The following is a 26,453-nucleotide window of genomic DNA, read 5'->3' on the forward strand; positions in this document are numbered from 1 at the left end:
AAAATCATACCTGGGTATTTTGGGTTGGTATTTGTAAAGCAAGAGCAAATGATGTGGCGTCAAAACTGTCGTCAAGCGCAATAAGTGCACCGTGAACTCCAGATTCTAATAAATTGTTCCCATACTCCTTGAAAATATTATTATTTATTAATATTAATTAAAAAGATTTCATATTAAATTGTAGTTTATTAATTTTATTCAGTGTGGTTAGAATTAAAAAAAAAAGATTGATTTTTTTTTGGAAATCTCGAAAATTATTACAAATACTTTTTTTTTTTTGGTCGAATTATTTTTTTTTTATCATCAATTTGAGTAATTTTAAACTAAAAGTTAATCTTATAAAATTGAACTAAAATTCATAATTTTTGAGTTATAATTTTAAGAAAATTATGAAAAAAAATAACCTTTGCTCAAACTAAAACTCAAAATTCGTACTCTCAAGAAAATTTTTAGTAAGTTATATTTAATAATCAATAACAAAGCAAATAAAAGGATTATATGCAGTCAAAATTTAAGAAAAAATTGATTTTTAGCATTTTTGTTTAAGTATAATATTTCAAAAATATTTACTGAAAAATTTTAATATATTTGATTAATAGATTTTAATATACTTTACAAAACTCGGGCAGAAAAATTGTTTGAAAAAAATTTTTTTGGGCCGAATTATTTTTTTTTATCACATTGAGTAGTTTTGAACCAAAAGTTATTTTTATAAAATTTTAATTCATTAATTTAGAGTAATAAATTTATCAAAATGATCAAAAAAAGTAACCTTTGCCCAGACTAAAACTCGAAATTTGTACTTTCAAAAGTATATTTGAGTCAATATAAATGAGTCAACTATGGACTCAAGCTAATTAAATATGTCTACGCGCCAGATGGCTATCTTGTACTTAAAAATTAAATTTTTCTACTTATAAGTACTCTGTACATGTATTAACCCTGTTAATGGCTCTGGCTGTTGGGTTTGATTTTCAATAAATAAATAAATAAATATTTTCAAACTCGGTGATCAATCTCATTAAAAAACAACCCCTAGAATTTTAATTAAATTTTTACAGCTCATTTAAAGTACAAAAAGCTAGTCCTTGATCCAAGGATTTATTTTTTTTTAACAATAAACTCCCGCTTTTTTCTACAAAATTGGCGAGTAAGCTGTTAGACACAGCAAGCTGTCCGAGCTCCGACAAAGATACCAATAATTCTGTTTATAATAAACATGTTTTTTTTTTTTTATTTTGGTCGTCAAATTAATCATATAATCAATATCATTAATCATTAATTTTATATAATTTAATTAGTGTCAAAAAAAATATTAAAAATTTATTTTTTTATCCTATAAATGTACTTAATTCTTTTAATATTTTTTTAATTTTGAGTGAAAATAATAATAATAAAAATACCTTAAGACCAATTGATTGAACCCATCTAATAACACGATCATTACTCCATACAATGACATCAGCATTCGCACTTTCAGCCATTCGCCTTCTTTCTTCAAGTTGATGTCTATCAAAGTTTAATCGCTTTAAACATGAAATTCCATACTGAAGACTTGTTCTGAAAAAGAATAAATAAATAATAACAATAAATTAATAATAAATAAATAATAATTAAATAACAATAATAATATAAGTGAACACAAACCTGTGAAAACTGTCAACCATTCTGAGCTGGCCCCGCAAATCTTTTTTGTTAAGATGGTCAAGCATCCGTGCATCAACAAGGCACTCCATGAATGTAGACCTGTACTGGGGCAACCCGAGACTCGGGAGCCAGACGTTGCCGATCCATTCGTGGTTCATGTCACCAAAGGCCAGAGTAGTGCGCGAAGTCTTGGGAGCCGAGGGGCTGGTCAGGGAGACCATTTCTTGGATTGCCAAGCGCAACTTCAGTCGATGTAGGGGATTGCTTATTCCGATTTCTCGCTGGATCTCCGTGTCGCTTAGAGCACTCATTATAGCACCGCTTTTGACATTTGCGCGACAGGCTGCGACATACCAAGCCGGCATTCCGACCCATAATTCCAGCCACGCGACGATTGTCGGGCCGTTCCACAGGCCGAAAGGTGTTCCGGCTTTCATTGCTTCTCCCAGCAATTCATGTCGCGATGAATCTAACATACTAGAAGGTCATATTTGTAAATTAGTTATTGATAGATTAATAAATAAATTAAACTTCTGTTACAAATAAAAATTATGAGGGTGTTAGAAGCGCCAAGGGGAATCCCCGAAATATTTTTTAGTTCGGCATTGTTGCCAAATCCATTTTAAGTCTTTTTAAATTAAAATTAACTATAAAAGATATTATTTCTGCGAGTTTAATTTAATGTTGGAAAAATTTGTTCAGTATCGCCGAAATTTTAATTATTAAATAACAAAAATACTCAAATATTTTCTACAAATTTTAGAATGTTGCAAGCTTAATTAATATATTATTAAGAATAGACTTGCTAGCGAAAAAAATCCGCAATTTCTTGTGACTAAGTCACTTAAAATCAATTTTTAAAAATATAACGCTAAATAAATAAAAAGTTCAGGTCTGAGAACAATTTTAGATTAATAATAAATTAATTAGAAAATAAGAAGCAGTAATAATTCGGATATTTTTTTTAATATTTTAAATTAAAGTCAATATTTTGAAGATTTCCTCAATAGCAAGAGTAACAGAAGATTAATAAATCAATTAATATTGAAAAATGATCAAATTTACTAAATATTATTTTATAAAATTAAAAGCTACAAAAAATATATATTATTTTTTGAGTTTAATTTAATATTGGAAAAATTTGTTTAGTTCCATTGAAATTTTCATTATTAAACAACAAAAATACTCAAATATTTCCTATAAATCTTGATACGTTACAAGTTTAATTAATATATTATCAAGAATAGATTTGCTAGTGGGAAAAAGTCGCAATTTCTTGTGACTAATTAACTTAAAATTAATTTTTAAAAACATATCGCTAAATAAACAAAAATTTCAGGTTTAGGATCATTTTTAGATTAATAATAAATTAATTAAAAAATAATTAGCAACAATAATTATGATGGTTTTTTTAATATTTCAAATAAAAGTCGCGGGATTCCCTTAATAGCAAAAGTAACGGAAGGTTAAAAGGTATACGCTCTTGGAATTTTTTTAATTTAATTTTTGTAATGTACATATATTCACGTATATACACAAAAAATTAAATGTCAATCGGACAAGTATTTCCAAAGTCATACAGATATTTGTAAAGCCTAATCGGAGCTTGTTGCATTTCAATGCTTCTGAGACCGAAAAACTTTAACCGCCTTTTTTTCAAAATTATATTTTCAAAATCGGTGAGCAATATTTATCAAAAGGGATAAGATCAGCCTCTAATTTTTACACAATTTTTTAAATTATATTTTTCAATAATTGATTCAAGGATTAATAATTCTAATAAATATTTTATATTTTTATAAACAACTTAAGGCTAAAATTTTTGTCAAAAATTGATTATTTTTTTATGATACCGTCATTTTGTTAAAAATATTTACTTTTATAATTCTGGAAATTAATTTCTAGGTAGTATATAAAAATATAAAAAAAAAAAAGAACTTATTATTAAAGTCCAAAGTCGCTAGTAAATGTATTTCAAATAAAAGTCAACATCCGGGGATTCTATCGATAGCAAGAGTAACGGAAGATTTATATAAATTAATCAATATTAAAATAATAAAATACCTTTTCTTTTTCCTACGATCAAATTCAGTCTTACTGGTACTTAATTGTGTCCCAACAACAGTGACACTATCACCATAATCTGGGTCCGCTGGTGTACTTGCACCACCAAATCCACCCATTTCAGCTGCCATTGAATTGTCTTTCGACTTTATCTATATCAATAATTCAAAAATATTAACATTTATAATATTAATGTAAATATAAATAATAATAATGATAAATAAATAAATAAAAAACAAATAAATAATAAGGTAAATATTTACAAGTAAAAATTTTTAATTTTTTAGAAAATTGTGATAATCAACTTTTTTTTTTTAAATTTTAGTGATTATAAATCATTGATTATAAATAATTGATTATAAACTAGCAATTAATGATTATCAATGATCAATTACTAAAAATTTTTATCTTTTTGTTTTTCTCTTCTTTCAGATCTTTTAAATTTTAAATCTATCTTCTCTTTACAGATGCTATTTATTGTATATAAACATTACTAAGCATTCTACACAAGAAAGTGTAACATATTCTTGTAAATTACCAAGGGCGTTTCTTTACAAATAAATAAATAAAATTGTTCGTTTTTTTTATGTATTTAAAAAAAATATATATATATCAAAAACACAAAAGAAATAAAATAGAAATTTTATCCAAAAACATGTGAGCCAAAATTTTTTCCAACTTTTGAAGGCAAAAAAGCTATTGAAATCTTTATTTTTTTCTATCACGACATTTTTATCATAAATGCGCCATAAAAACAAGCAGAATAAAAAAAAATTGAAAATGTTAATTTTTCACCTAGTTATAGCTCGAAATGGAGTTGACTCCACTTGTAAATAATTACAATAATAATAATAATAATAATAATAATAATAATAAAATAAATAAAAAACAAACCTTATCCTTTTTACTGAAAAATCTTCCAAGACTACTCTTGATTCCTTTCTTCTTCTGAGCAGCAGCAACAGCGGCAGCTGTAGCAGGGCTCATTCCACTAGCTTGCATCTGCAAGTGTGAGCTGGATAGCTGTCCCAAAGGCAGCCCTATTGGATGGCCCATTCCTTGACTAGCCGCCATGCTGATATAGTTGTTTTTGTGCAAACTGTCCTGGCTGCTATGACGTGAAGACAACGGTGAAGGAGGTGTCCCACAATTGAGGGTGCCGTTGTTATGATGCCCATGCCTGCTAAAGCATGTAGCACTAATCTAGTTTCTATTTCTAACTCTACTACTAATTGTCAAACTAATTATAACTACTGAGCTATTTAATAATTAATAATTTTGCAGCCTTAAGCACGAGGCTTATCAAACGTTAAAAATAAAATTTTCTAAAATTCATAAAAAATTTTTCAATTGCGTGACACATTTTTTTATTTGTTCCATTTTTTATAGTACTAAAAGTAGCTGACGTTTTTATCTTTTTGATTTTTTTAAATTTAATAAATTAGAACTAAAAAAATATTTTTAAAAATCCACTTGTAGTTTTTCAAGTTTTTTACAAATGAAATTTTTTTTTTTATTTTTTTGTATTAATTTTTTCAATAAAAAAAATTCTAAAAATTTTTAGATGTCGGCTAACATAGTTTTTATCTATTTTTTTTACATCTGAAAATTTTTAGAATTTTTTTCATTAAAAAACTTATTACAAAAAAAAAAATAAAAATTTCACATGTAGTAGATTTGAAAAACGAAAAATTTTTTTTTTAAAGATTTTTTAAGTTCTACTTTAATAAATTAAAAATTTTTCAAAGAAAAAATCAAAAACTAAATTTTCAATTTATCTTATTTCTTCTTTAATTTTTTTCTTAAAAATAAATTGAGCGCTTAAGGCATGAATATTTCGTTTAACTAAACTGTAAAATAATATTATTTTAAAGTTGTTTGGTATTAAATTACAATTGCTCGACCAAACATCTCTAAAAGAAGAAAACAAACCTGTGAGGCGGATAACCAGCATTAGGAAACCCGGTGTGACCTGTGCGTCTCCTAAGTTCTTCTTGACTGTGAGCCAATGCCTGGACAACGCGTTCAAGTCTGATAGATCTGGCCGTCGAGGGTGACGGCGTGTCGTTATTCATACTCATTCCGCTGCCCATTCCGACCATTCCGTCGCGTTCGTTTACTGAATGCAGTTCTTCGCCAGACAACTGAAGCTGTAACAGATAAATCATTCTTTATCTTTAAAACAATATGGAAATTTGTAAATTAAATAAAATTGAAACTAGATAATAAGTATAGTTTAATATTAATTATTTATTATATGTTCATGCATTGTATTAAGCGTGAGTATCACATTCTGCGAATAAATATACACATACACACGAGTATCTTCCATCCTGTTTATTGAATATCGGATGTCTGTATGATTTTATTGAAACAAATAAACAAATAAAGTGTTGATTTTTGTGAGTGATAGTGATAGTGATGAGGAATGTAGTTCTGAGTTGGTATTTTAACGCTGGTGATTGCGAGTGATTGTGATATTAATCAATTCCAGTAACCGAAAATCAAATTAGTAGACATTTTAAGAAATAGTTAAAATTTCTATTATAATTTTTAGAACTAAGAAAAAAATTGTAAATTGATTCAAGCTCAAAAATGTATCTTTCTGAGCAGAAGGTAGTTTCTTATAGAAAATTATATAAAGTTTTGAAAATTGCAAGTTCTGGTAGTATTTTTCAGGGTTGAGTGCAGCCATAAGAAAAAATAATTTATAATAGTTTTTTGACAGTAATTGAATTTAAAAAAATTAATTATGTTGATTATGTGTTTAATTTGACGACCAAAATTTCAAAGTAGTGTTTCAGGGTGACTGTCATAACTCTTTATTAGTTTATTAAAAATCAAACAAGAAATAATCATTAGTTTAATAGTAAATATAGTACCAAGATCGAAACTTTTTTTTATTTTGAAAATTAAGAAAATGACAGCGTCTAACAGTTTACTCGCGAATTTTGTAGAAAAAAGCGGGAGTTTATTGTTAAAAAAAAATAGAAATTATAAAAAAAAAATCCTTGGATTAAAGACTAGCTTTTTATACTTTGAATGAGCTGTAAAAATTTAATTAAAATTCTAGGGGTTGTTTTTTAATGAGAATGGTCACCGAGTTTTAAAATATAATTTTCAGAATACAAATTTTGAGTTTAAGTCTGGGTAAAGGTTATTTTTTTTGATAATTTTTATAAATTTATAACCATAAAATTATGAATTTTAGTTAAATTTTATAAGAATAAATTATTCAAATTAATGAAAAAAAATTGATTCGACCCAAAAAAAATTTTTTCAAACAATTTTTTTGCCCGAGTTTTGTAAAGTATCTCAAAATCTATCAATGGAATATATTTAAATTTTTCAGTAAATATTTTTCAAATATTATACTTAAAAGAAAATGCTAAAAATCCATTCTTTTTTCAATTTTGACTGCACTTAATCCTTCAATTTACTTTGTTATTAATTATTAAATAAAACTTACTAAAACTTTCCTTCAGAATTCAATGAGAGATTGAAGGTGCATTTGAAGGAACGTATGCACAAATTTTAATTTTTAGTTTGAGCAAAGGTTACCTTTTTTAATAATTTTTATAAATTTATAATTCAAAAACTATGAATTTTAATTAAATTTTACAAGAAAAACTTTCAGTTAAAAATTACCCAAATTAATAAAAAAAAAAAAAAAAAAAAAAAAAAAAAAAAAAAAAAAAATTAAAATTAATTCGGCACAAAAAGGTAGGTATCTCAAAAACTATTAGCACTTATATATTTTTGAGACTTACTTAAAAAAAGATTGATTTTTAAAAAATTCTTCCTAATCCTTCAAATAATCACAAAAAAATAACTATGAATTTTAATTAAATTTTACAAGAAAAACTTTTGGTTAAAAATTACCCAAAATAATTAAAAAAAAAATTCCATTTTTCGGCCTAATTTTGTGAGATATCAGTAAATATTTTAGAGATATACTTCAAGATTAAAAAAAAATTATTTTTATTTCAACTGCACCTACTATTAACTCCTTAATAATTTATTTATTTTATCCTTTAGTACTAGAAAAAAATGAAAAAATAAAAATTTTCGGTTACTGTATTGACAGCGAAAGTGAAAGTGAGTGAAGTGGGAAATGAACACGAACCTGGCTGGCAGGCAAAGACTCAGATAGTTGTCCCGGGCTAGCCAATGAAGATGCATATTGATGAAGATGCGCAGGTGACATTGAGGCTGGTGCCTGTAACAACCCACACCCATCCCAAACCATTTATGAATCGACAAAAAGAGACATTCACTCTTGCAAATTAACACGCATTCCTATTCAGTGAAAAAACAGGTCAGGAGGATCAGGAGGACCAGTCCAATGAGTCAGGACATTAAATAAATAAAAAAAAAAAAAAAAAAAAAAAACAATTTTCAAATCAACTAGTCAACATTAATCTACTGAGACAAGTCTTACGGTGTGGTATTTGTGAAGATAGTCACGATTGGGACTGTGATGGGACTTTGGCGTCGAGCGGCCACTCAGTGGCGGAGAAGCGCGATCGTGACTGCGACCACGGGTCAGCAGGTTCATGTGCTCCAAGCTGCCTACCCGAGATTCGAGTTCTTCAGCTCTGGCTTCAGTGCTCTGCTTTTCTTCCTGGATCAGCCGGATTTCGATGTTGATGGCGTCCAGCTGCTCTTGCAGCATCATCGCCAGAGTTTGAGCGTCTGTGTGACCTGAAGGACTGATCATGTCCGCGGCTGAGCTGAAGAGACTCTCGTTGTCTCCGTCTACTTCTGCGTCGCTTGATACGTCGAATGCTTGTTGTACGTTTGCTAGCACGTGAGCCTGCTGGAGTTTTTCCCACTCCTGCTCGGCTAGTGTGCGAGCAACGTAACTCTGTAATAAATAACGAGTCTAGAATATAAAATTTGTTGGATTAATATGAGATGTATGGACAATTATGAGTTAAATTAAGAAAATTAACCTTCCGTTACAGATTTAAATTATGAGGGCGTTAGAAGCGTTAAGGGGAATGCCCGGAGTATTTTTTAGCTCGACATTGTTGCTAAATCCATTTTAAGTCTTATTAAATTAAAATTAAATATAAAAGATATTATTTCTTCGAGTTTAATTTATCACTGCAAAATTATTTTAACGACTAAAAAAAAATGATAATTATGTTTAAGTATTCCTTTTTAGAAGTTTGATAAAATAGTCAGAGATTGTTGAGAAATCTTCAGTATTCATTATATTAATTTCATCGACGGATCTAGGAGCGATTTCACAAGCAGACGCATAAATGAAAATATAATTTATTTGGTTTAATTTAGTAATTCAATTAAGAGAGATTAGAAAGAGGGTCAATGACTAGTAATTTTATCAGAAACTTGATTTGTTAGTTATACAGACAAATTAACCTCAAAATTTATAATTATTATAAAATAGTATTTAAAAATTTATTGATTTATTATTTTATGATGTAATTATATTTATAAGATTCTTCTTAAGAATTTATTATAGAAATTTTTATAAGAATATTTTTATCTCACGGAAGAAATTAAAGAAATTATTATATTAATTTCGTCAGTTATATTATATAAAAATTATTAACCTTCCGTGTCGCAAAAAATCCAGAGGGCGTTAGAAGCGTCAAGGGGAATCCCCGGAATATTTTTTAGTTCGACATTGTTGCCAAATCCATTTTAAGTCTTACTAAATATTATTCTTTATAATTAACGATAAAAGATATTATTTCTTCGAGTTTAATATAATGTTGGAGAAATTTTTTCAGTTCCATCGAAATTTCAATTATTTAACAGCAAAAATACTCAAATATTTACTATAAATCGTGAAACGTTGCAAGTTTAATTAATATATTATCAAAAATAGACTTGCTAGCGAGAAAAATCCGCAATTTCTTATGACTAATTCACTTAAAATCAATTTTTAAAAATATAACGTTCAATAAGTAAAAATTTCAGATCTGAGATCATTTTTAGATTAATGATAAATTAATTAGCAACAATAGTTATGATAGTTTTTTTAAGACTTCAAATTAAAGTCAATATTCCGGGGATTTTCTCAATAGCAAGAGTAACAGAAGATTAATAAATCAATTAATATTGAAAAATGATCAAATTTACGGTATCAAGATTCTTGATCCCCCGACAAAATATCCCGGAGAAAATATCCCCGGACAAAATATCTCCGTAACAAGCTTAAGTCCTTCTCTCCAGATTAGTTTCTTGATAAATGATTAAAAAATCATTTCTTTTAATAATTTATATACATTTGAATAACTATTTATATTATATTATGGAATTGATTGAATCTAATTCTATTTTATATTTTGACAGTTGGAATATTTAAAAATATTATAACTTTTAGTATTATTGATAATTAATTTTTTGGTAACAATAAATTTTGTGGTATTCGTTGTTATTTATCAACTGATTTCATTTTGTTGTATTTGTGATAATTAAATCATGATTATTTTTGTAATAGTTGACAAATGTTACCTAATAATCAATACTTAAAGTTTTTGTAAAGTCGTGCTACGAATATTTGTTGAAATGTCATTAATAAGTGTTAAAATAAAATTTATAATTTTTTTTAAATTTATTGTTTTGAATTATTTTATTGAAAAATTTAATTATTTAAGATATTTTGTCCGGGGATATTTATTTTAGGGAAATTTTGTCTGGGGATCAAGAATCATGGAAGAAAATTTATTAGTAAATATTGTTTTATAAAATTAAAAGGAACAATAAAAGATGTTATTTTTTCGAGTTTAATTTAATTTTGGAACAATTTGTTCAGTTTCATCGAAATTTTAATTATTAAACAACAAAATTACTCAAATATTTTCTACAAATTTTAAAATGTTGCAAGCTTAATTAATATATTATTAAGAATAGACTTGCTAGCGAAAAAAATCCGCAATTTCTTGTGACTAATTCACTTAAAATCAATTTTTAAAAATATAACGCTAAATAAATAAAAAGTTCTGTTCTGAGAATATTTTTAGATTAATAATAAATTAATTAGGAAATAATTAGCAACAATAATTTTAGTTTTTTTAATATTTTAAATAAAAGTCAACATCAGGAGATTTTTTCAATAGCAAAAGTAACGGAAGGTTAAGAAAATTTATTACTTATCAAAATGAAAAGTTATAAGTTTTTTCTTGATATTTAATAACTGTTAATTGAAGTTACCTTTGCAGAATCATCATCAATGATACGCTTACTAGCAGCACGTCTTGGCAATGAGTGAGTATCAAAACTACTGTGACTAGCACTCCTGGAAGATGACGACGGTTCTACCAGTGTAACGGCGTTGGGTGATAAACTGCGGGTCAGTGCATCAGTCTGTTGTATGTTAAACGCTATTTCTTGCTGCAACATTTGACGCTTCACATTGTCTATTTCTAGTCGCGCTTTGCTTAGCTCTTTCATTATCTCGCTTTTCTCGTTCTGCAAGTCTTCAGCTATTTTACGCATCTTTTCTAGCTCTTGAGTCAGCGCGTTTTTCTCCTCTAGTGCGTGCATACGTTCCTTCAAATGCACCTGCAGTCTCTCATTGGATTCTATACGAAGTTATAGGAAGTTGTATTTAATAATTGATATTAAAGTAGGTTAAAGGATTAAGTAGTCTAAATTTAAAAAAAATTGATTTTTTTTAAGCACATTATTTCACAAATTTTTACTGAAAAATTTAAATGATAGATTTTAAGATACTTTACGAAACTCGGGCTAAAAAAAAGTTTTTTTGGACCGAATTCATTTTTTTTCATTAATTGAGTAATTTTAAACCAAAAGTTATTCTTATAAAATTTAACTAAAATTCATAATTTTTGAGTTATAAATTTATAAAAATTATCCAAAAAAGTAACCTTTGCCTAGACTAAAACTCAAAATTCGTACTCTCAAAAAAAGTTTTAGTAAGTTGTATTTAATAATTAATAACAAAGTAAATAGAAGGATTGTGCCGTCAAAATTTAAGAAAAAATATATTTTTAGCATTTTTTTTATGCATAATATTTCAAAAATATTTACTGAAAAATTTAAATATATTTGATTGATAGATTTTGAGATACTTTACAAAACTCGGGCAGAAAAATAATTTGAAAAATTTTTTTTGGGTCGAATTAATTTTTTTTTATCAATTTCAGTTATTTTGAAGCAAAAATTATTCTTATAAAATTTAACTAAAAATCATAATTCTAGAATTATAAATTTATAAAAATGATCAAAAAAGGTAATCTTTGCCCAAACTAAAACACAAAATTTAGGCTCTCAAAATTATATTTTCAAACTCGGTGACCACTCTCATTAAAAAACTACTTCTAGAATTTGAATTAAATTTCGATGTTTTTTAACAATAAAATCCCGCTTTTTTCTACAAAATTCGCGAGTAAACTGTTAAACGCTGTCATTTTCTTGATTTTCAAAATAAAAAAAAAAGTTTCGATTTTGGTACTAAATTTTGGTACTATAAAACTTAAATTACTTCTGGTTTGATTAATTTTTAATAAACTAATAAAGAGTTATGAGTCACTTTGAAGCGGGACTCCAACAAAGATATCAATAATTTTGTTCGCAATAAATGCTTTTTGAAATTTTGGTCGTCAAATTAAACATGTAATCAATATCATTAATTTTATATAATTTAATCAGTGTCAAAAAAATATTAAAAATTATTTCTTTCATTCTTTAACTGCACCTAACCGGATAAAATCCAAGTTAATAATAAAAAAAAAGTTTTGGCAAATTACCTGACAATAGTTTATCGACAGTATTACTTAAACGTGAATTATGCTCTTCATTCATCTTCAATCGTTGATTAAGACGCATGACCTCGCCATTCTTTTCTTCTAATTGAGTTTCCAGTCTTTGTATTCTGTCCTCGGCGCTGCCGTGCTTCTCTTGCGCCTGCTTATTTAATGTATCACAAATCTATTGTTTATTATTAAATATTATTCTCAATGCTTTTAAAATTTTCAATCAATCACTTTATTATGGATGTTTCCCCGAAATTTATCGCTAAAATCCTTAATAAACTGATTAATTGCTAAACTAAGAACAGCAGGCTCATATTTTTGTATTAACGAAACAATAAAATGAATAAACGAATAAATGAAAAGATGAAACATGAGTGAATCATTTTTTGTATTAATGTGGCGATATATGAATTCCCTGCGTACCTGGTTGGGCCTCCTCACCTGCGTCAGAGCCTCCATCCTCTGCTTCAACTGTTCCTCCATTTCTGGTAGTTTTGCGTACTGCGCCAGTTTCTGTTCCGCGAGCTCAAGTTTTTCTTGTATCGCTGCTATTCTCTTCTCTTGCAGCTAAAAAAATAAAATTAACATTAGCAACTGGCCTTCAACAAAATTAAGGAGTTATATGCACTTGGAGAGCTATTTTTAAATTATTTTTCCTGAAGAAACTTTTTAATTGATTGATATGAAAATTAATATACATTTACTAGCGACTTTGGACTTTAATAAGTTTTTTTTTTTTTTTTAATAAAAAGTTCCGCTAATATAAGATATTACCTAGAAATTAATCTCCAGAAATATAAAAATATAGATTTTTAACAAAATATAATATTCTAATATTTATTAGAATTATTAATCCTTAAATCAATTACTAAAAAATATAATTTAAAAAATTGAGTAAAAATCACAGGCTGGTTTTATCACTTTTGATAAATATTGCTCACTGATTTTGAAAATATAATTTTGAGAAAAGGCCTTTGAAGTTTTTCGGCCTTAGCAGCATTGAAGTGCAACAAGCTCCGATTAGGCTTTACAAATATCTGTATAACTTTGGAATTACGTGTCCGATCGGCATTTAATTTTTTGTGTAAATACGTGAATATATGGACATTACAAAAATGAGATTTAAAAAATTCCAAGTGCATATACTTTTTAGCCTTCCGTTATTTCTGCTAGTAAGGGAATCCCGGAACTTTCATTTGAAGTATTAAAAAACTATCATAATTATTGTTACTGATTATTTTCCTAATTAATTTATTATTAATCTAAAATTGTTCTCTGACTTTAACTTTTAATTTATTTAGCGTTATATTTTTAAAAATTGATTTTAAGTGAATTAGTCACAAGAAATTGCGGATTTTTTTCGCTAGCAAGTCTATTCTTAATAATATATTAATTAAGCTTGCAACATTCTAAAATTTGTAGAAAATATTTGAGTATTTTTGTTGTTTAATGATTCAAATTTCAATAGAACTGAACAAATTTTTCCAACAATAAATTAAACTCGAAGAAATAATATTTCTTATAGTTAATTTTAATTTAATAAAACTTAAAATGAATCTGGCAACTATGTCGAGCTAAAAAATATTCCGGGGATTCCCCTTGACGCTTCTAATGCCCTCATAATTTTTCCCTGTAACGGAAGGTTAAAAAAATAATTATATCATAAAAAATTACTTTTAGCTGATCTTCCTTGTGTTTAAGTTCCTGCTCCAATTTTTCATTCAAGTCATGAACACTAGTAGATTCACGCTGAGCATTCAAGTATCTCTTCTCAAGAGTCGCTATTCTTTCTTCCTGGTCCTCTTTTTGCGCAACATTCTCCCGTAAATCGCGTTGCAATTTTCCATTTGCTTCCTGGGTCTTCATGAACTCTTTTTGTGTTTTAGAAAGAGTTTCTTCTAATTCAGCAACACGAGAGCTCAATTCTCCGACTCGACGTTGCCACGTCGCTATTTCAGAGTTCTAAAAATTAATATTTTATTAATACTTTTTTATTTATTTTAAGCGAGACTCATACCCGAAGCAATTAATATTTTATCCACTGTCTAGAATAAAAAACTATTAATTAAAACTACCGATCGGGTACTGAGTCTCCAACCTTACCTACATAATTAAATTAGAGTACCAAGTGTCATATAATCACTGTGTAAGTGTACTGCAAAATCGTGTGTGTAATTTTTTATTTCGCCACGGCAGTACGGCACGGGAAGGCGTTACACGTAAAAAAAATCATTCCATCACATGCTCTATTTCAAAATAATTATTTAAGATCAATATTAACAATCAATATTTTTTAGGTAAATATTTTCAGTGGGGTCAACCATTTTAATTTTCATTTTTTTGTACGAAATTTTTATTTGATTTTATTATGAAAAATACAAAAAAAAATTAACAATTTAAGGGAGAACACCACTGTGACGGTCGAAATAAAAGGTGATTTTCGGGAATTTTTTTGACAGAGAAAATAAAGAAATTTGAGGATCAGATTTTTTTTATTTTATTAAGAGTACATTAAAGATTATTACCCTAAATTTTTATTAAAAAGTATTTAATTATTACAAAGTTATCAACAATCTCGTAGAGCACTAGAAAAAATTTTCCACTTCATGGTCGCATCGATAACTCGAAAACGTATCATCTGGAAGTAAAAACCCAAATTGCTTTTTAAGCAGTAAGGATGTAGTTATCGTTGCACGTATGGAAGTTTGAAAATTTTAATTTTCAAAAAAATGGCGACTGATTGAAAATTTTCTCAAGTTTTTGACTGTTCTTTTTTTGTTTTAACTCGGCTAAAAAAATCTTTAAAATCAAAATTTTTAAAATTCCGTCCGTGCAACGATTACTAGATCCTTACTGATTAAAAAGCAATTGTGTTTTTTGTTTTCAGATGATCCGCTTTTGCGACTATGGAGGAGGAAATTTTTAGTGCTCTACGAGATTGTCAATAACTTTGTAAATATTAAATATTTTTTAATAAAAATTTAGGGTAATAATCTTTAATGTACCCTTGATAAAATAAAAAAAATCCGATCCCCAAATTTTTTTATTTTCCCTGTCAAAAAAATTCCTGAAAATCACCTTCTTTTTTCACTCTTATATATATATATATATATATATATATATATATATATATATATATATATATATATATATATATATATATATCAAAAACATAAAAAAAAAAAATAAATTAGAAATTTTATCCAAAAACATGAAAGCCAAAATTTGTCCCAACTTTTGAAGACAAAAAAGCTATCGAAATCTTTATTTTTTTTTCACGACATTTTTTATCATAAATGCGCCGCAAAAACAAGCAGAAGAAAAAAATTTTTAAATATAAATTTTTTACCTAGTTATGGTCCAAAATGGGTTTGACCCCACTTATAGTTACCATTTTTTGAATAAAAAAAAAAAAATTTATCTGTGCAAAATTCTAAATCACATGCCTTGACTTCACAAAAATCGCGTACGTGAATGGAATGACCGACATTATAAATCTAAATTAAATAATAATAAACTTCCCTGTAGTCGACAAATAAAAACCGCGTACCTGTTTCTCTACGGTCGCTTGCAACTCGGCGACTCGCGCTAAAGACTCCTTAGAATCTCTAGAATCTTTAGGATCCTTATAATCCTCAGTAGCGTCTCCATTGCTGAGCCTCTCGGCGTCTTCCTTAGTGGTCTTCTCTGGACAGGATTCATTGACATCGTCAACAATATCTACTCGCTTACTCGGTTCCTCCTGGTGGGTCTCATTCAGCTGGTTCACCTCCTCATTCTGTCCCAATATACGAGTCAGTATTACCTCAACTATTTTAACGCATTACACTAAGCCCTATTTTATCTCCCACCACCGCAGTTGATTGCCATTATGTTAATGCTTATTTGACATAATGTTAGAATTAAAATTAAAATTACAATTATGATTAACATGCATGTACATTATTTTATAAAAAAAAAAAGGTGACTATGAAAAGCTATGACACATGCAAGCACAACCCGCGCACATTGCCTTATATTTAATGGTATTTATTACTTAATATTATTCATTAGATTTTTTTATTTAATTATTGGTCAAGCCCTCGACCGATTGCCCAAATAAATGTGATTAATGCTGATGATGTACTGAATAAATGTGCCATGGTGTATGAGTGTAATTTGTTGGCATTGATTGTAAGCAGTGGTACCTTGTTTTGTAATTGCTGCTGCTGCTGCTCGTCCAGTTGCCCGTTTTCTTTAGGCTTGTCTTCTGATGGCTTTAATGACGCTGGGTACCCACCGAGTTTATATTGCTGCAACTATTCAAATTATTATTTTAGTAACTTTAAAATAGTCCATTTATTTATAAATAAAAATAACTTTAAATAAATAGTTTTGATTTCAATTTTAAATAAATGGCTCTACTAAAACATTTCAATAACAAACTTTAAACTTTAAATTAATACTGAATTAATCTAAATAAAATAAGTTACGATCGATCGGCTGACAATTTATTAACATAAATCACGTCTATTTTTTTATTTTTTTTTAATAGTTATTTATTTATATAATTTTTAAATTTTATCTTTTGTTTATGGCTTATCTTTGTTCAGGTAAAAAATGGTAGCAAGTGATTTACAGAAAATTATGTATCTTCTAAAAGGTATTTTTTGGTACGGTTAGATCTTTTTTAATTATTTACCAAACTTAAAAATTAAAATACCATGTTAAAGATCATGTTTTCTGATATTGGCGAAAAATATCCAAGAAATTTGAAGAAATGTTTTTGGTTAAAAAACTGACAATAAAAAAATTTATAAAACAATGCAACACTATCTGTTGAGTATTTATTTAACTATGTAACTGAGTGGAGGGTGCTTTCGGCTACTGAGAGTGTTGGCGCAACGAGCAGAGAGTGTGCGCTGACACACGAGTGCTGAAAAGCCGCTTCCAATCAGTTGATACATAAATAAATGGAATTAATCAACACAACCAACATTATATTTCGCACAATATCAAGATAAAGAAACAAATGGTCGTATTATAATGTGGTAATTAACGAATGCAAATATTTATTAATGAAAGATATTTTTTTCTTTTCAATACTAGTGATAAATGTCAATCTTATTTTCACATTATAAAATGAGTGAAATTTTTTTTTCATTCTCTACAAAAAAAAAAAGTCTCTTATGATTTTTTTGTATCTTCAATATTCACTCAGAATATGGATTTAAAAGTTATACAAATAATTTTTAGTTGCAATTTTTACATAACAACAGGTAAAATTATTTCCGTAAACCAGAGCTACCATAAAGTACCATAACTACCAAAATACAGTTAATCTGCTATAAACTTGAATAGAGGCAGGCAGAAAGTAATTAATGAAAAATAATTTTGTTTTTTTTTTAATAACAGTAATAAATATGTCTTATTTTCATTATAAAATAAACGTATTTGATCGCAATATTGTGCGAAATATTCACACGAGTCGGCTAGTTTTATTTTAAAATACATGTAGAGTTTAATTGTACAAAAAGGCTTTTGAAGTTTTCTTCTCAGTTGGAACGAGTAAATATAAAGCTTTAATTATAAACGCTGTGTACTCATTATTTTTTATTTTTCATTTTAATCGATTGTAATTAAAACATTTTTTACGAATATTTAAATTTTTAGATAATTTGAGAAAAAATTAAGTACTAAAAAATTCTACATTTAAAATAACTCATATAAATATTTTTTTTTATATATCAAAACTTGTAAATCATGAATAAATTTTGATAAAATAAAATGAATTAATTGATTAATTAATTTATAAAAATTGAATAAGCTTCTGTGAAGCTAATAATTTATTTGAAATATCAGACTAGCGACTGTAAGCCGTATCTTTTTTTTATCACATGTGGAACTGTGATAATTAAATCTAATGGCGAAGTAAATAGAAATTATGATATATGAACTGATTAGCGAACATCTGTCATTTAAAAAATATAAAATACTTTCTATGAGAAATTGTAGTTTATTTTACTCGTAATTTTATTTTAAAAATTGTTTTGAGTAATTATAAAAAAAAAAAAAAAAATATTGAAATTTGATGAAAGATATCCATTAAAAAAGGAGAGTACAACTAAAAGGTTTATAAACGAAAAAAAAGGTACCTCGTCTTTAGTTCGTGCGAGCTCTTCCTCAAGGCTTGTATTTCTTTCGAGCGCGACTCTTAATCGTTCTCGAACCTGAGTAACAAAACAAACAAAACAAAAAATTTAAAATTACGTGATGGTAAGACATAAGACAAAAAACACTCAGTAGAAACAGACCTTTTCATCCAAAGCCTTGTGGTGCTCGAAGAGGCTCTTGAGTGCCTTGAGTACCTCGACCTCGGACGACACTCCGGATTGTGCAGCCGCTTGTCTCTTCACCACCGTCATCCGAAGAGATCTTTCGTGCCGAGATACTAGACATTCCAGATGCTCAAGTAGCAGCTATTTAAATAAATTATTTTAACAATTACAAGTACGATCCATTATTTGCAATCCAGTCAACAAACAACAATAATTTGCATCTTGGTTGTGATTGTTTAAAAGGTTAGGAAATATTTTTTCAAAATCAATCTTTTCTTAAGTAAATCTCAAAAATAAATACTAATAGTTTTTGAGATACCCTTTTTTGTACCGAATTAATTTTTTTTTTTTTTTTATTAATTTGGGTAATTTTTAACCGAAAGTTTTTCTTGTAAAATTTAATTAAAATTCATAATTTTTGAGTTATAAATTTATAAAAATTATCAAAAAAGGTTACCTTTGCTCAAACTAAAAATTAAAATTTGTGCATACGTTCCTTCAAATGCACCTTTAATCTCTCATTGAATTCTGAAGGAAAGTTTTAGTAAGTTGTATTTAATAATTAATAACAAAGTAAATTGAAGGATTAAGTGCAGTCAAAATTTAAAAAAGAATGGATTTTTAGCATTTTCTTTTAAGTATAATATTTGAAAAATATTTACTGAAAAATTTAAATATATTCCATTGATAGATTTTGAGATACTTTACAAAACTTGGGCAAAAAAATTGTTTGAAAAAATTTTTTTAGGGCCGAATTAATTTTTTTTCATCAATTTTAACAAATTTCAATATTATAAAATTTATAATTTTTTAGTTATAAGTTTATAAAAATTATCAAAAAAGTAACCTTTGCCCAGACTAAAACTCAAAATTTGTACTCTCAAAACTATATTTTCAAACTCGGTGACCACTCTCATAAAAAAAACAGCTCCTAGAATTTTAATTAAATTTTTACAGCTCATTTAAAGTACGAAAAGCTAGTCCTTGATCCAAAAATTTATGTTTTTTTAATTTCGATTTTTTTTAAGAATAAACTCCCGCTTTTTTCTACAAAATTCGCGAGTAAATTGTTAGACGATGTCATTTTCTCAATTTTCGAAATAAAAAAAAGTTTCGAGCTTGGTACTAAATTTACTATTAAACTAATGATTATTTCTTGTTTGATTGATTTTTAATAAACTAATAAAGAGTTATGACAGTCACCTTGAAGCACTACTTTGGAATTTTGGTCGTCAAATTAAACATATAATCAACATAATTAATTTTTAAAAATTTAATTAGTGTCAAAAAACTATTAAAAATTATTTTTTCTTACGGCTGCACTCAACCCTGAAAAATACTACCAGAACTAGCAATTTTCAAAACTTTATATAATTTTCTGTAAAAAACTACCTTCTACTCAGAAAGATACATTTTTGAGCTTGAATCAATTTACAATTTTTTTCTTAGTTCTAAAAATTATTATAGAAATTTTAAATATTTCTCCAAATATCCACTAATTTTCTTTTCGGTTATCAAAATTCGTGAGCAAACTGTTAAACGCTGTAATTTTCTTAATTTTCAAAATAAAAAAAAATTTTCGATCTTGCTACTAAAATTACTATTCAACTAATGATTATTTCTTGTTTGATTGATTTTTAATGAACTAATAAAGAGTTATGACAGTCACCTTTAAATTTTGGTCGTCAAATGAAACATATAATCCATATCATTAATTTTAGATAATTTAATTAGTCAAAAATTTTTCTTGTGCCTAACCCTTCAAATTTTTTTCCTAAAATTAATTCAACAAGGTCCAAATCACTGTTAATTGAATAAATTTATTTATTAATTTATCCACCATACCCGAGTATTATTACGTTCAGCCTTCAATTCCGATATTTCTTCCTCGCGCTCAAGAATACTTTCACGTGCAGCAGACAACTCTTTCGTCAACTGGGAAAATTCCTGAAAAAGAAGAAAAAAAACATTCATTACTCTTCTTACCTAATTGATAATTATCATAGTCATAAGCAATAAAAAGATCCATATTTATATTTATATTTAAATATCTATGTACATTATAGTATCCGTTTACGATTGACTTTAAGTTGTTACGCGGTGTAATACTCTTGCATATGTGTAAATATATACATGTATATTATGAGCGAGATAAAAGTACTGAGAAGCGTGTATAGTATAAGGTGAGGTTCATTCATACGCCCGGGGTCGTTGCCGATAGCAGACGAGTGCCGTCGTAGAGTAGGTGGTTGTAGTGGTGGTGGTTGTGGTAGTAAGCTATTGATCGGTCAGTTTCTCTCTTGCGTACAACCAATCATCTCATTTACCCGACGTCGCACGCACCACACACCTCACCGTGCTCTCTACCTATAATCACCTTACCATACCGTCAACGACATACACCTTCACCGTCGCCGTAGGTTGTAACCGCACACGAGTTTACATTATACGCCCTACTCATGTTTTTTTTTTTTATTTTGTTGCATAATTATTTCTTCATATCTCTGGCTCACATTATTTATTATTTTATTATATATTGATATTTTATTTCTAATGATACTCCAAGACCAACAACACCCCCCCACGTGCTCATAATATTTTTTCCTCATCACAATCTACTCCAACATTCCAGATTTTAAAAACTATGCCTCAAGCACATTACACGTAACGACTGAAAAAAAAGAAAAAAAATTACTGAGATTCTGTAGACCGTGATTGCGACACGTTTTATCTTTTTTTTTTTAATTTCTTGGAACAAAAATATTTTAATTAATATTATGAAAAATTATTTTTAGTAATCATTGTTATTTTTTAAATATTTTGAAATTTTATTGTTCTAAATATTTCGTTAGAAAGTTATTAAATCTTATCATTAATATTAATATTTTTATTTTTAAAGATAGTAGTTATCTTTTCTGACATCTAGTGATTGTTTCAGATTCTTCAGTAGCGCCCCCACTCTAACAAATCTAATTTTCAATAATTACCGTAGAACAATGTTAATTTTAACAATAATTAAAGCGTTAATTTAAATAAAATTAAGTGTCTTTACAATTCTACTATCATGAAGATTAAAAAAATTTTATTTAGAGCTATTATTACAAATCTATAATAAAAAATTGTATAAATAAATTTTCCAGTGGGTCCCTTGATTCAAAATGGCGTCTTTAACCTAATTTCCATCTTTAAAAATCTAACCTTGTACTATTTTTTAAACTAGCGCTTTAATTATTTAATTATTAAAAAATTGAAAGGTTATGTTTATAAAAAAAAAATAAAATAATTTTTTAATAAAAAAAAATTACCTGAGGAACACTAGCATTGATTTGTCTATTAAGAGCATCCCGCTCCTTCTCAACATCCTGGAGCCTAGCCTCAGCCTCTTGAAGTCTCTCCTGGCTCTCGCGAAGCGAGTCCATAAGCTTGTCCCGCTCGTCGAGCATGGACACCATAAGCTGCTCGAAATTGGCATCTTCGCCAGAGAACTGTGAGCTTCTTTGGCTGATGCTGTCCTCAGCGATCGTTGGCATGACATCGCACATCATATTCCACATTTTGATCACTAGCGGCACATGCACACACACAACTGTGCACTTAATAAACAATAGCAACAACAATATCAATAGTCTGTTGTATTAACTAAAACAATAACTAGTAATTCATTTCTTCAGAAAGTTTCTCGGGTTATCACGGAACGTCATTGGTCCAATTGGTGTCTCTTTGAAGAGGCCACTCGCTGCAGCTCGACAGCAACTGTGGCTTCTAATTTACTGTCAATGGGAATCACTCGTTCTGGTGTCAACTGATGATGCATCTGTCTGATGATCCGATCGCCCATCTTTTACTGGACACTTAAAAAAAAATTTATTTTTTTATTTAATACAGCTGTCAATTATTTTTTTTAAATAGTTTGGTTTTACTTTAGTGTTTTTTGTTTATATAATCACCACACCTAGTGCAATAAACTATCATATATTTTAATAATGTCAAAATATAATTGTTGTGGATTAAAAAAAAAAAAAAAAACTGTCATCTATATCTACACCGTGAAAAGTGGACCCTGGAGAAATGAAAGTAAATAATGTAAATTAATATTGTGAAAATGAAAAAAAAAATAATAATAACAAATAATTAAAATATAAATAAAGAGAAAGTTTACGTACATTACTATTACCATCAGAATGACCATAAAAAATATACATTACAGGGGTAGTTAATAAAATACATGTAGATGTATATATAGATATTGGCACTCACAGCAGACGTGCTTGCTACGTTTAGTTTTGAATAGCGGTTTTTAAAAATAGGTATAAATATATGTGTACTAAATGATAATGTTAATTTATAATATAATAATAATAGTACACTAGAAAAATGATTGATATAAAGTAAATGTGGCGGTATCCGGTCACGTTATCACGGTAAAAACCGCGGAAAACCGCGCAACTGACACACCTACAGGTATTACTACCGCCCAGTCTTCTACACTACTCCATTTTCAATACCAGGACGGCCATCTTGCTTATTGTGTATGCGCGTGTGTGACGTAAGGGGTGAAGAGAACAAATTACGGAGTTTCACGAGTTTTTACGAAGTTTTGTGGGCTTTCAGGGAAATACTTTGCGCGCGAAATTTGAATTTTTACATTGGGCCCAATTTTTTTTTTTTTTTAATTAATATTTATAATTATAATATAATAAATTATTTATTATTTAATAAAAAAATAATTTTTTTTTAATTAATTATTTAAAGATGTTAAAAATTAGCAGCAGAGTGAAGTTTGGCGAAATTAAGAGCTAGTCCGCCATTTTTAATAAAATTCTCACTTCAATTTTTATTTCTCCAATTTTATTTAAATAAAAATTTTAATTTACGGTAAATTGATTTATTTTTAATTAATGCAATGGCAAAATTGTAAATATGTATTTTTTTTAAATCAGCGCTTGTATTTAAAGGTAAATTTGTCAAAAAAAGAAGGCCCGATCGTTGATAAACATTTAAGGTTGTTAATTATTTTTAATTTTTAATAATCGCGCGGGAAATTTGGATAAAAAAAAAGTTTCAAAGTATTGATTAAAATTAGCAAAGTTATTTAAAGAGCTGTAGATATAAGAAATAAATAGTTTGAATAAAAACGATTTATTGCCAGAAAAAAATAAATGTAAAAGGGGGTAAAAAAATATAGAGGGCAAAAGTACGCGGAGATTGCGCGGAATGGAGCCAGCTGGATGCTGCGTTAATGATCAATACTTTTCTCCATTTAATCTGTCATTCTGTTGTCGGACGTCTGTTTTGTAGACAAACTTTGTTAGAAAATGGGATCACCGAGTCATTTGTGTCATCGAAAAAATAAACGTAACTATTTATTTATTTTTATATTTTTAAAAATATTTTTTTAAATTATTAATTAATGTTTGAATTTTTTAGTGATCAACGAAATGGAAGATGAAACAATAGAAGACATCTCGGAGTCCGTTGATGACTTGAGAGAACGATTAGCAAATGTCAAGAGGATGATGAAGGAGCAGAGTGGCTACACCCTGGGCGAACTCGCGGCCAAGAAGAAAGGAAAATCTGATGTTATAAATGGCGACTTATTGTCTTTGATTTTTGCTGGTGTTTTCTTTGTTGTTATGGGTGCTAGTTGTTGGGCTTTTTATAATCTTTATCGAGCTGTTCTCAAAAAGTTTCCCTCTCATCATACTGAACTTTAATTATTGTTATTATCATTCTTATTATTAATATTATTATATTAAATTATTAATAATTCATGATGTGATTTTGTTGTAATGATATTTAAAAAATATTTAATGTAATTATTGAAGAAATAATATTTATAAAATTAATTAAATTTGTTGTCTTTTATTATTTCTTCCTAAATATTATTATTATTTAATTAATAATGATATTAATTAAATTATATAAAAAAAATTTTTTAAGCGCTAATTTTAAAAATTTTGTATTTTTCCCCGCTGAAAAAGCGCGCTATCTTCCGGCAATTTTTTTTACTATACTTATTGATTATAAACGTGCTTTCTAGAACACACCACACACACTAAATTGCAATTTGCATTAAATTACAACAAAGTCCAAGTTACTAAATTAAAAAATGGGTGTCTGCAGTTTACTGAAGAATATTTACTACGATCCTTTTAAATGGTAAAAATTAATTCATTTTTATACTTAAAAAAAACTTGACAGTTTTATTAATTTTCTCAGACAATTTTTGAGTTTTTGATGTAATACATAGCCTAAAAAATTAATTTTATTTATTAATAATTTTTTAAATAAACAAATTTTGTAATAATTTGACTTTCATTGTTTAATTTTAGTTTCATTTAAAAATTAATAAATTTTTCTGGAAAATTTATAAAAAATAAAACTTGTCAAGTGTAAGATTAGTTATTATAACACTTGTAATTAAAAAAAAAATTTTTTCTTTTTTTTTATGATAGCTTATTAAAAAAAATTGATTATCAAATCTATGCTAATTAATAATACTCACACTAATTATTATTATTTTACAGGTCACTAATAAAGAGTATCGCTATGTTTGGATTTGGTGTCGCCCTGGCTCTGGAATTCAAGGGAGTGGACTTCATGAACCCACCGGCATAATTTGACACTGCTGTCCTAGAAAATTATAATTTTTATTACAAAATTCCATTATGTAATAAAAATGATTGAAAAAATTACTGTACAGATGCAATTAAATATATTTTAAATCAAAACTGAAAAATTATTGTTTAATATTAAAATAATGAGAAACCTGATTATTTTTTGAAGGTTTTTTCAATGGAGAAATTATAAAAAAAAAAAAATTAAAATTTTACGTATAGAAAATTAAAAAAACTATACGTGGGGTTCTAAAATAATAATTTAATTAATTAATTGAAAAATTGTAAAAAGTCTGCTGACTTAAGATAGTGAAATCAGACATCAGAAACTTGAGGATTTTATTAAAAAATTTATTGCAAAGTAAACTTCAAAAAAATTTTTGTGTAGAAATCTAAAAAAAAAAACAGTGCCAAAAAAATTTGTTTTTATTTTAATTTAATTAAAAAAAAAATCGTAAAAATTATGAGTTAGCTGATTTGTGATATTAAAATAAAACAGACAATTTTTAGAAATTTACTCAAAAAATAAATTAAAAAAAAAATTTTTCAAATCAAAAATTAAAAAAAAAGAACTCAGTGCATTAAAAAATAATAAAAAATAAAAAGTGAGTTAGCCGACATCTAAAAATTTTTAGAATTTTTTTTATTAATAAAATTGTTACAAAAAAATTTTTTTTAAATTTCATTTGTAAAAAACTTTAAAAATTGTAAGTGCAACTTTTTAAAAATATTTTTTGTTCTAATTTAATAATTAAAAAAAAAATCAAAAAAATTAAAATGTCTGCTAACTTTACTTTTATAAATAAAAATTTATAGATAGAAAATTACAAAAACTATAAGTGGAATTTTTAAATAATAATTTAATTAATTAATTAAAAAATTGTCAAAAGTCTGCTGATTTATGATACTGAAATCAGACTTCTGAAAATTTTAAGTTTACTCAAAAAGTTTATTGAAAAAACTGCAATGTAAAATTCAAAAGAAAAACTGAGTGCAATTCAAAAAGAAATTTTTTAAAATTCTAATTTAATAAATAAAACAAAAATAAAAATCAG

General features: G+C 27.2%; 2 protein-coding genes and 1 long non-coding RNA gene across 20 annotated transcripts in view; 2 read left to right on the forward strand and 1 right to left on the reverse strand.

Annotated features, from left to right (window-relative positions):
• Positions 1-25,376, reverse strand: part of LOC123268652 (liprin-alpha-1) — a 29,080-nt gene extending 3,704 nt beyond the window's left edge. The window contains exons 1-20 of one of the 18 annotated variants that reach the window (XM_044733915.1): positions 22,945-23,304; positions 22,825-22,841; positions 22,087-22,632; positions 20,627-20,728; positions 18,758-18,922; positions 18,599-18,673; positions 16,652-16,762; positions 16,015-16,242; positions 14,139-14,426; positions 12,888-13,031; positions 12,459-12,639; positions 10,900-11,270; positions 8,153-8,596; positions 7,838-7,930; positions 5,644-5,861; positions 4,606-4,894; positions 3,712-3,863; positions 1,648-2,124; positions 1,404-1,560; positions 11-127 (exon numbers count right to left, since the gene is read on the reverse strand). In XM_044733915.1, the coding sequence (XP_044589850.1) occupies positions 11-127; positions 1,404-1,560; positions 1,648-2,124; positions 3,712-3,863; positions 4,606-4,894; positions 5,644-5,861; positions 7,838-7,930; positions 8,153-8,596; positions 10,900-11,270; positions 12,459-12,639; positions 12,888-13,031; positions 14,139-14,426; positions 16,015-16,242; positions 16,652-16,762; positions 18,599-18,673; positions 18,758-18,922; positions 20,627-20,728; positions 22,087-22,335 (3,861 nt within the window). In that variant the 5' untranslated portion in view covers positions 22,336-22,632; positions 22,825-22,841; positions 22,945-23,304. Of the gene's footprint in view, positions 1-10; positions 128-1,403; positions 1,561-1,647; positions 2,125-3,711; positions 3,864-4,605; positions 4,895-5,643; positions 5,862-7,837; positions 7,931-8,152; positions 8,597-10,899; positions 11,271-12,458; positions 12,640-12,887; positions 13,032-14,138; positions 14,427-16,014; positions 16,243-16,651; positions 16,763-18,598; positions 18,674-18,757; positions 18,923-20,626; positions 20,729-22,086; positions 22,633-22,824; positions 22,842-22,944; positions 23,305-25,286 lie in introns of those variants that run through there. The other 17 variants (XM_044733917.1, XM_044733916.1, XM_044733920.1 and 14 more) reach the window with 17 other exon arrangements.
• On the forward strand, positions 23,987-24,526 carry LOC123268713. The gene is made up of 2 exons (XM_044734041.1): positions 23,987-24,136; positions 24,209-24,526. Exons 1-2 carry the CDS (start codon positions 24,097-24,099, stop codon positions 24,493-24,495), a joined length of 327 nt encoding a protein of 108 aa, XP_044589976.1. The 5' UTR covers positions 23,987-24,096; the 3' UTR covers positions 24,496-24,526.
• LOC123268720 lies at positions 24,749-25,481 on the forward strand. The gene is made up of 2 exons (XR_006510272.1): positions 24,749-24,940; positions 25,309-25,481. It is a non-coding gene; the product is annotated as an uncharacterized LOC123268720 (long non-coding RNA).
• Positions 25,482-26,453: the final 972 nt, after the last annotated feature.

The sequence above is a fragment of the Cotesia glomerata genome, linkage group LG7, assembly GCF_020080835.1.
Source record: "Cotesia glomerata isolate CgM1 linkage group LG7, MPM_Cglom_v2.3, whole genome shotgun sequence".
NCBI classification, from domain to species: Eukaryota; Metazoa; Arthropoda; class Insecta; order Hymenoptera; family Braconidae; genus Cotesia; species Cotesia glomerata.

What these genes read in the sequence shown, in the direction of transcription:
- LOC123268713 (XM_044734041.1), top strand. Translation starts at nt 24,097, where the DNA reads ATGGGATCACCGAGTCATTTGTGTCATCGAAAAAATAAAC. An exon ending in GTGTCATCGAAAAAATAAAC is followed by an intron (nt 24,137 to 24,208) that starts GTAACTATTTAT and finishes TGAATTTTTTAG; the next exon opens with TGATCAACGAAATGGAAGAT.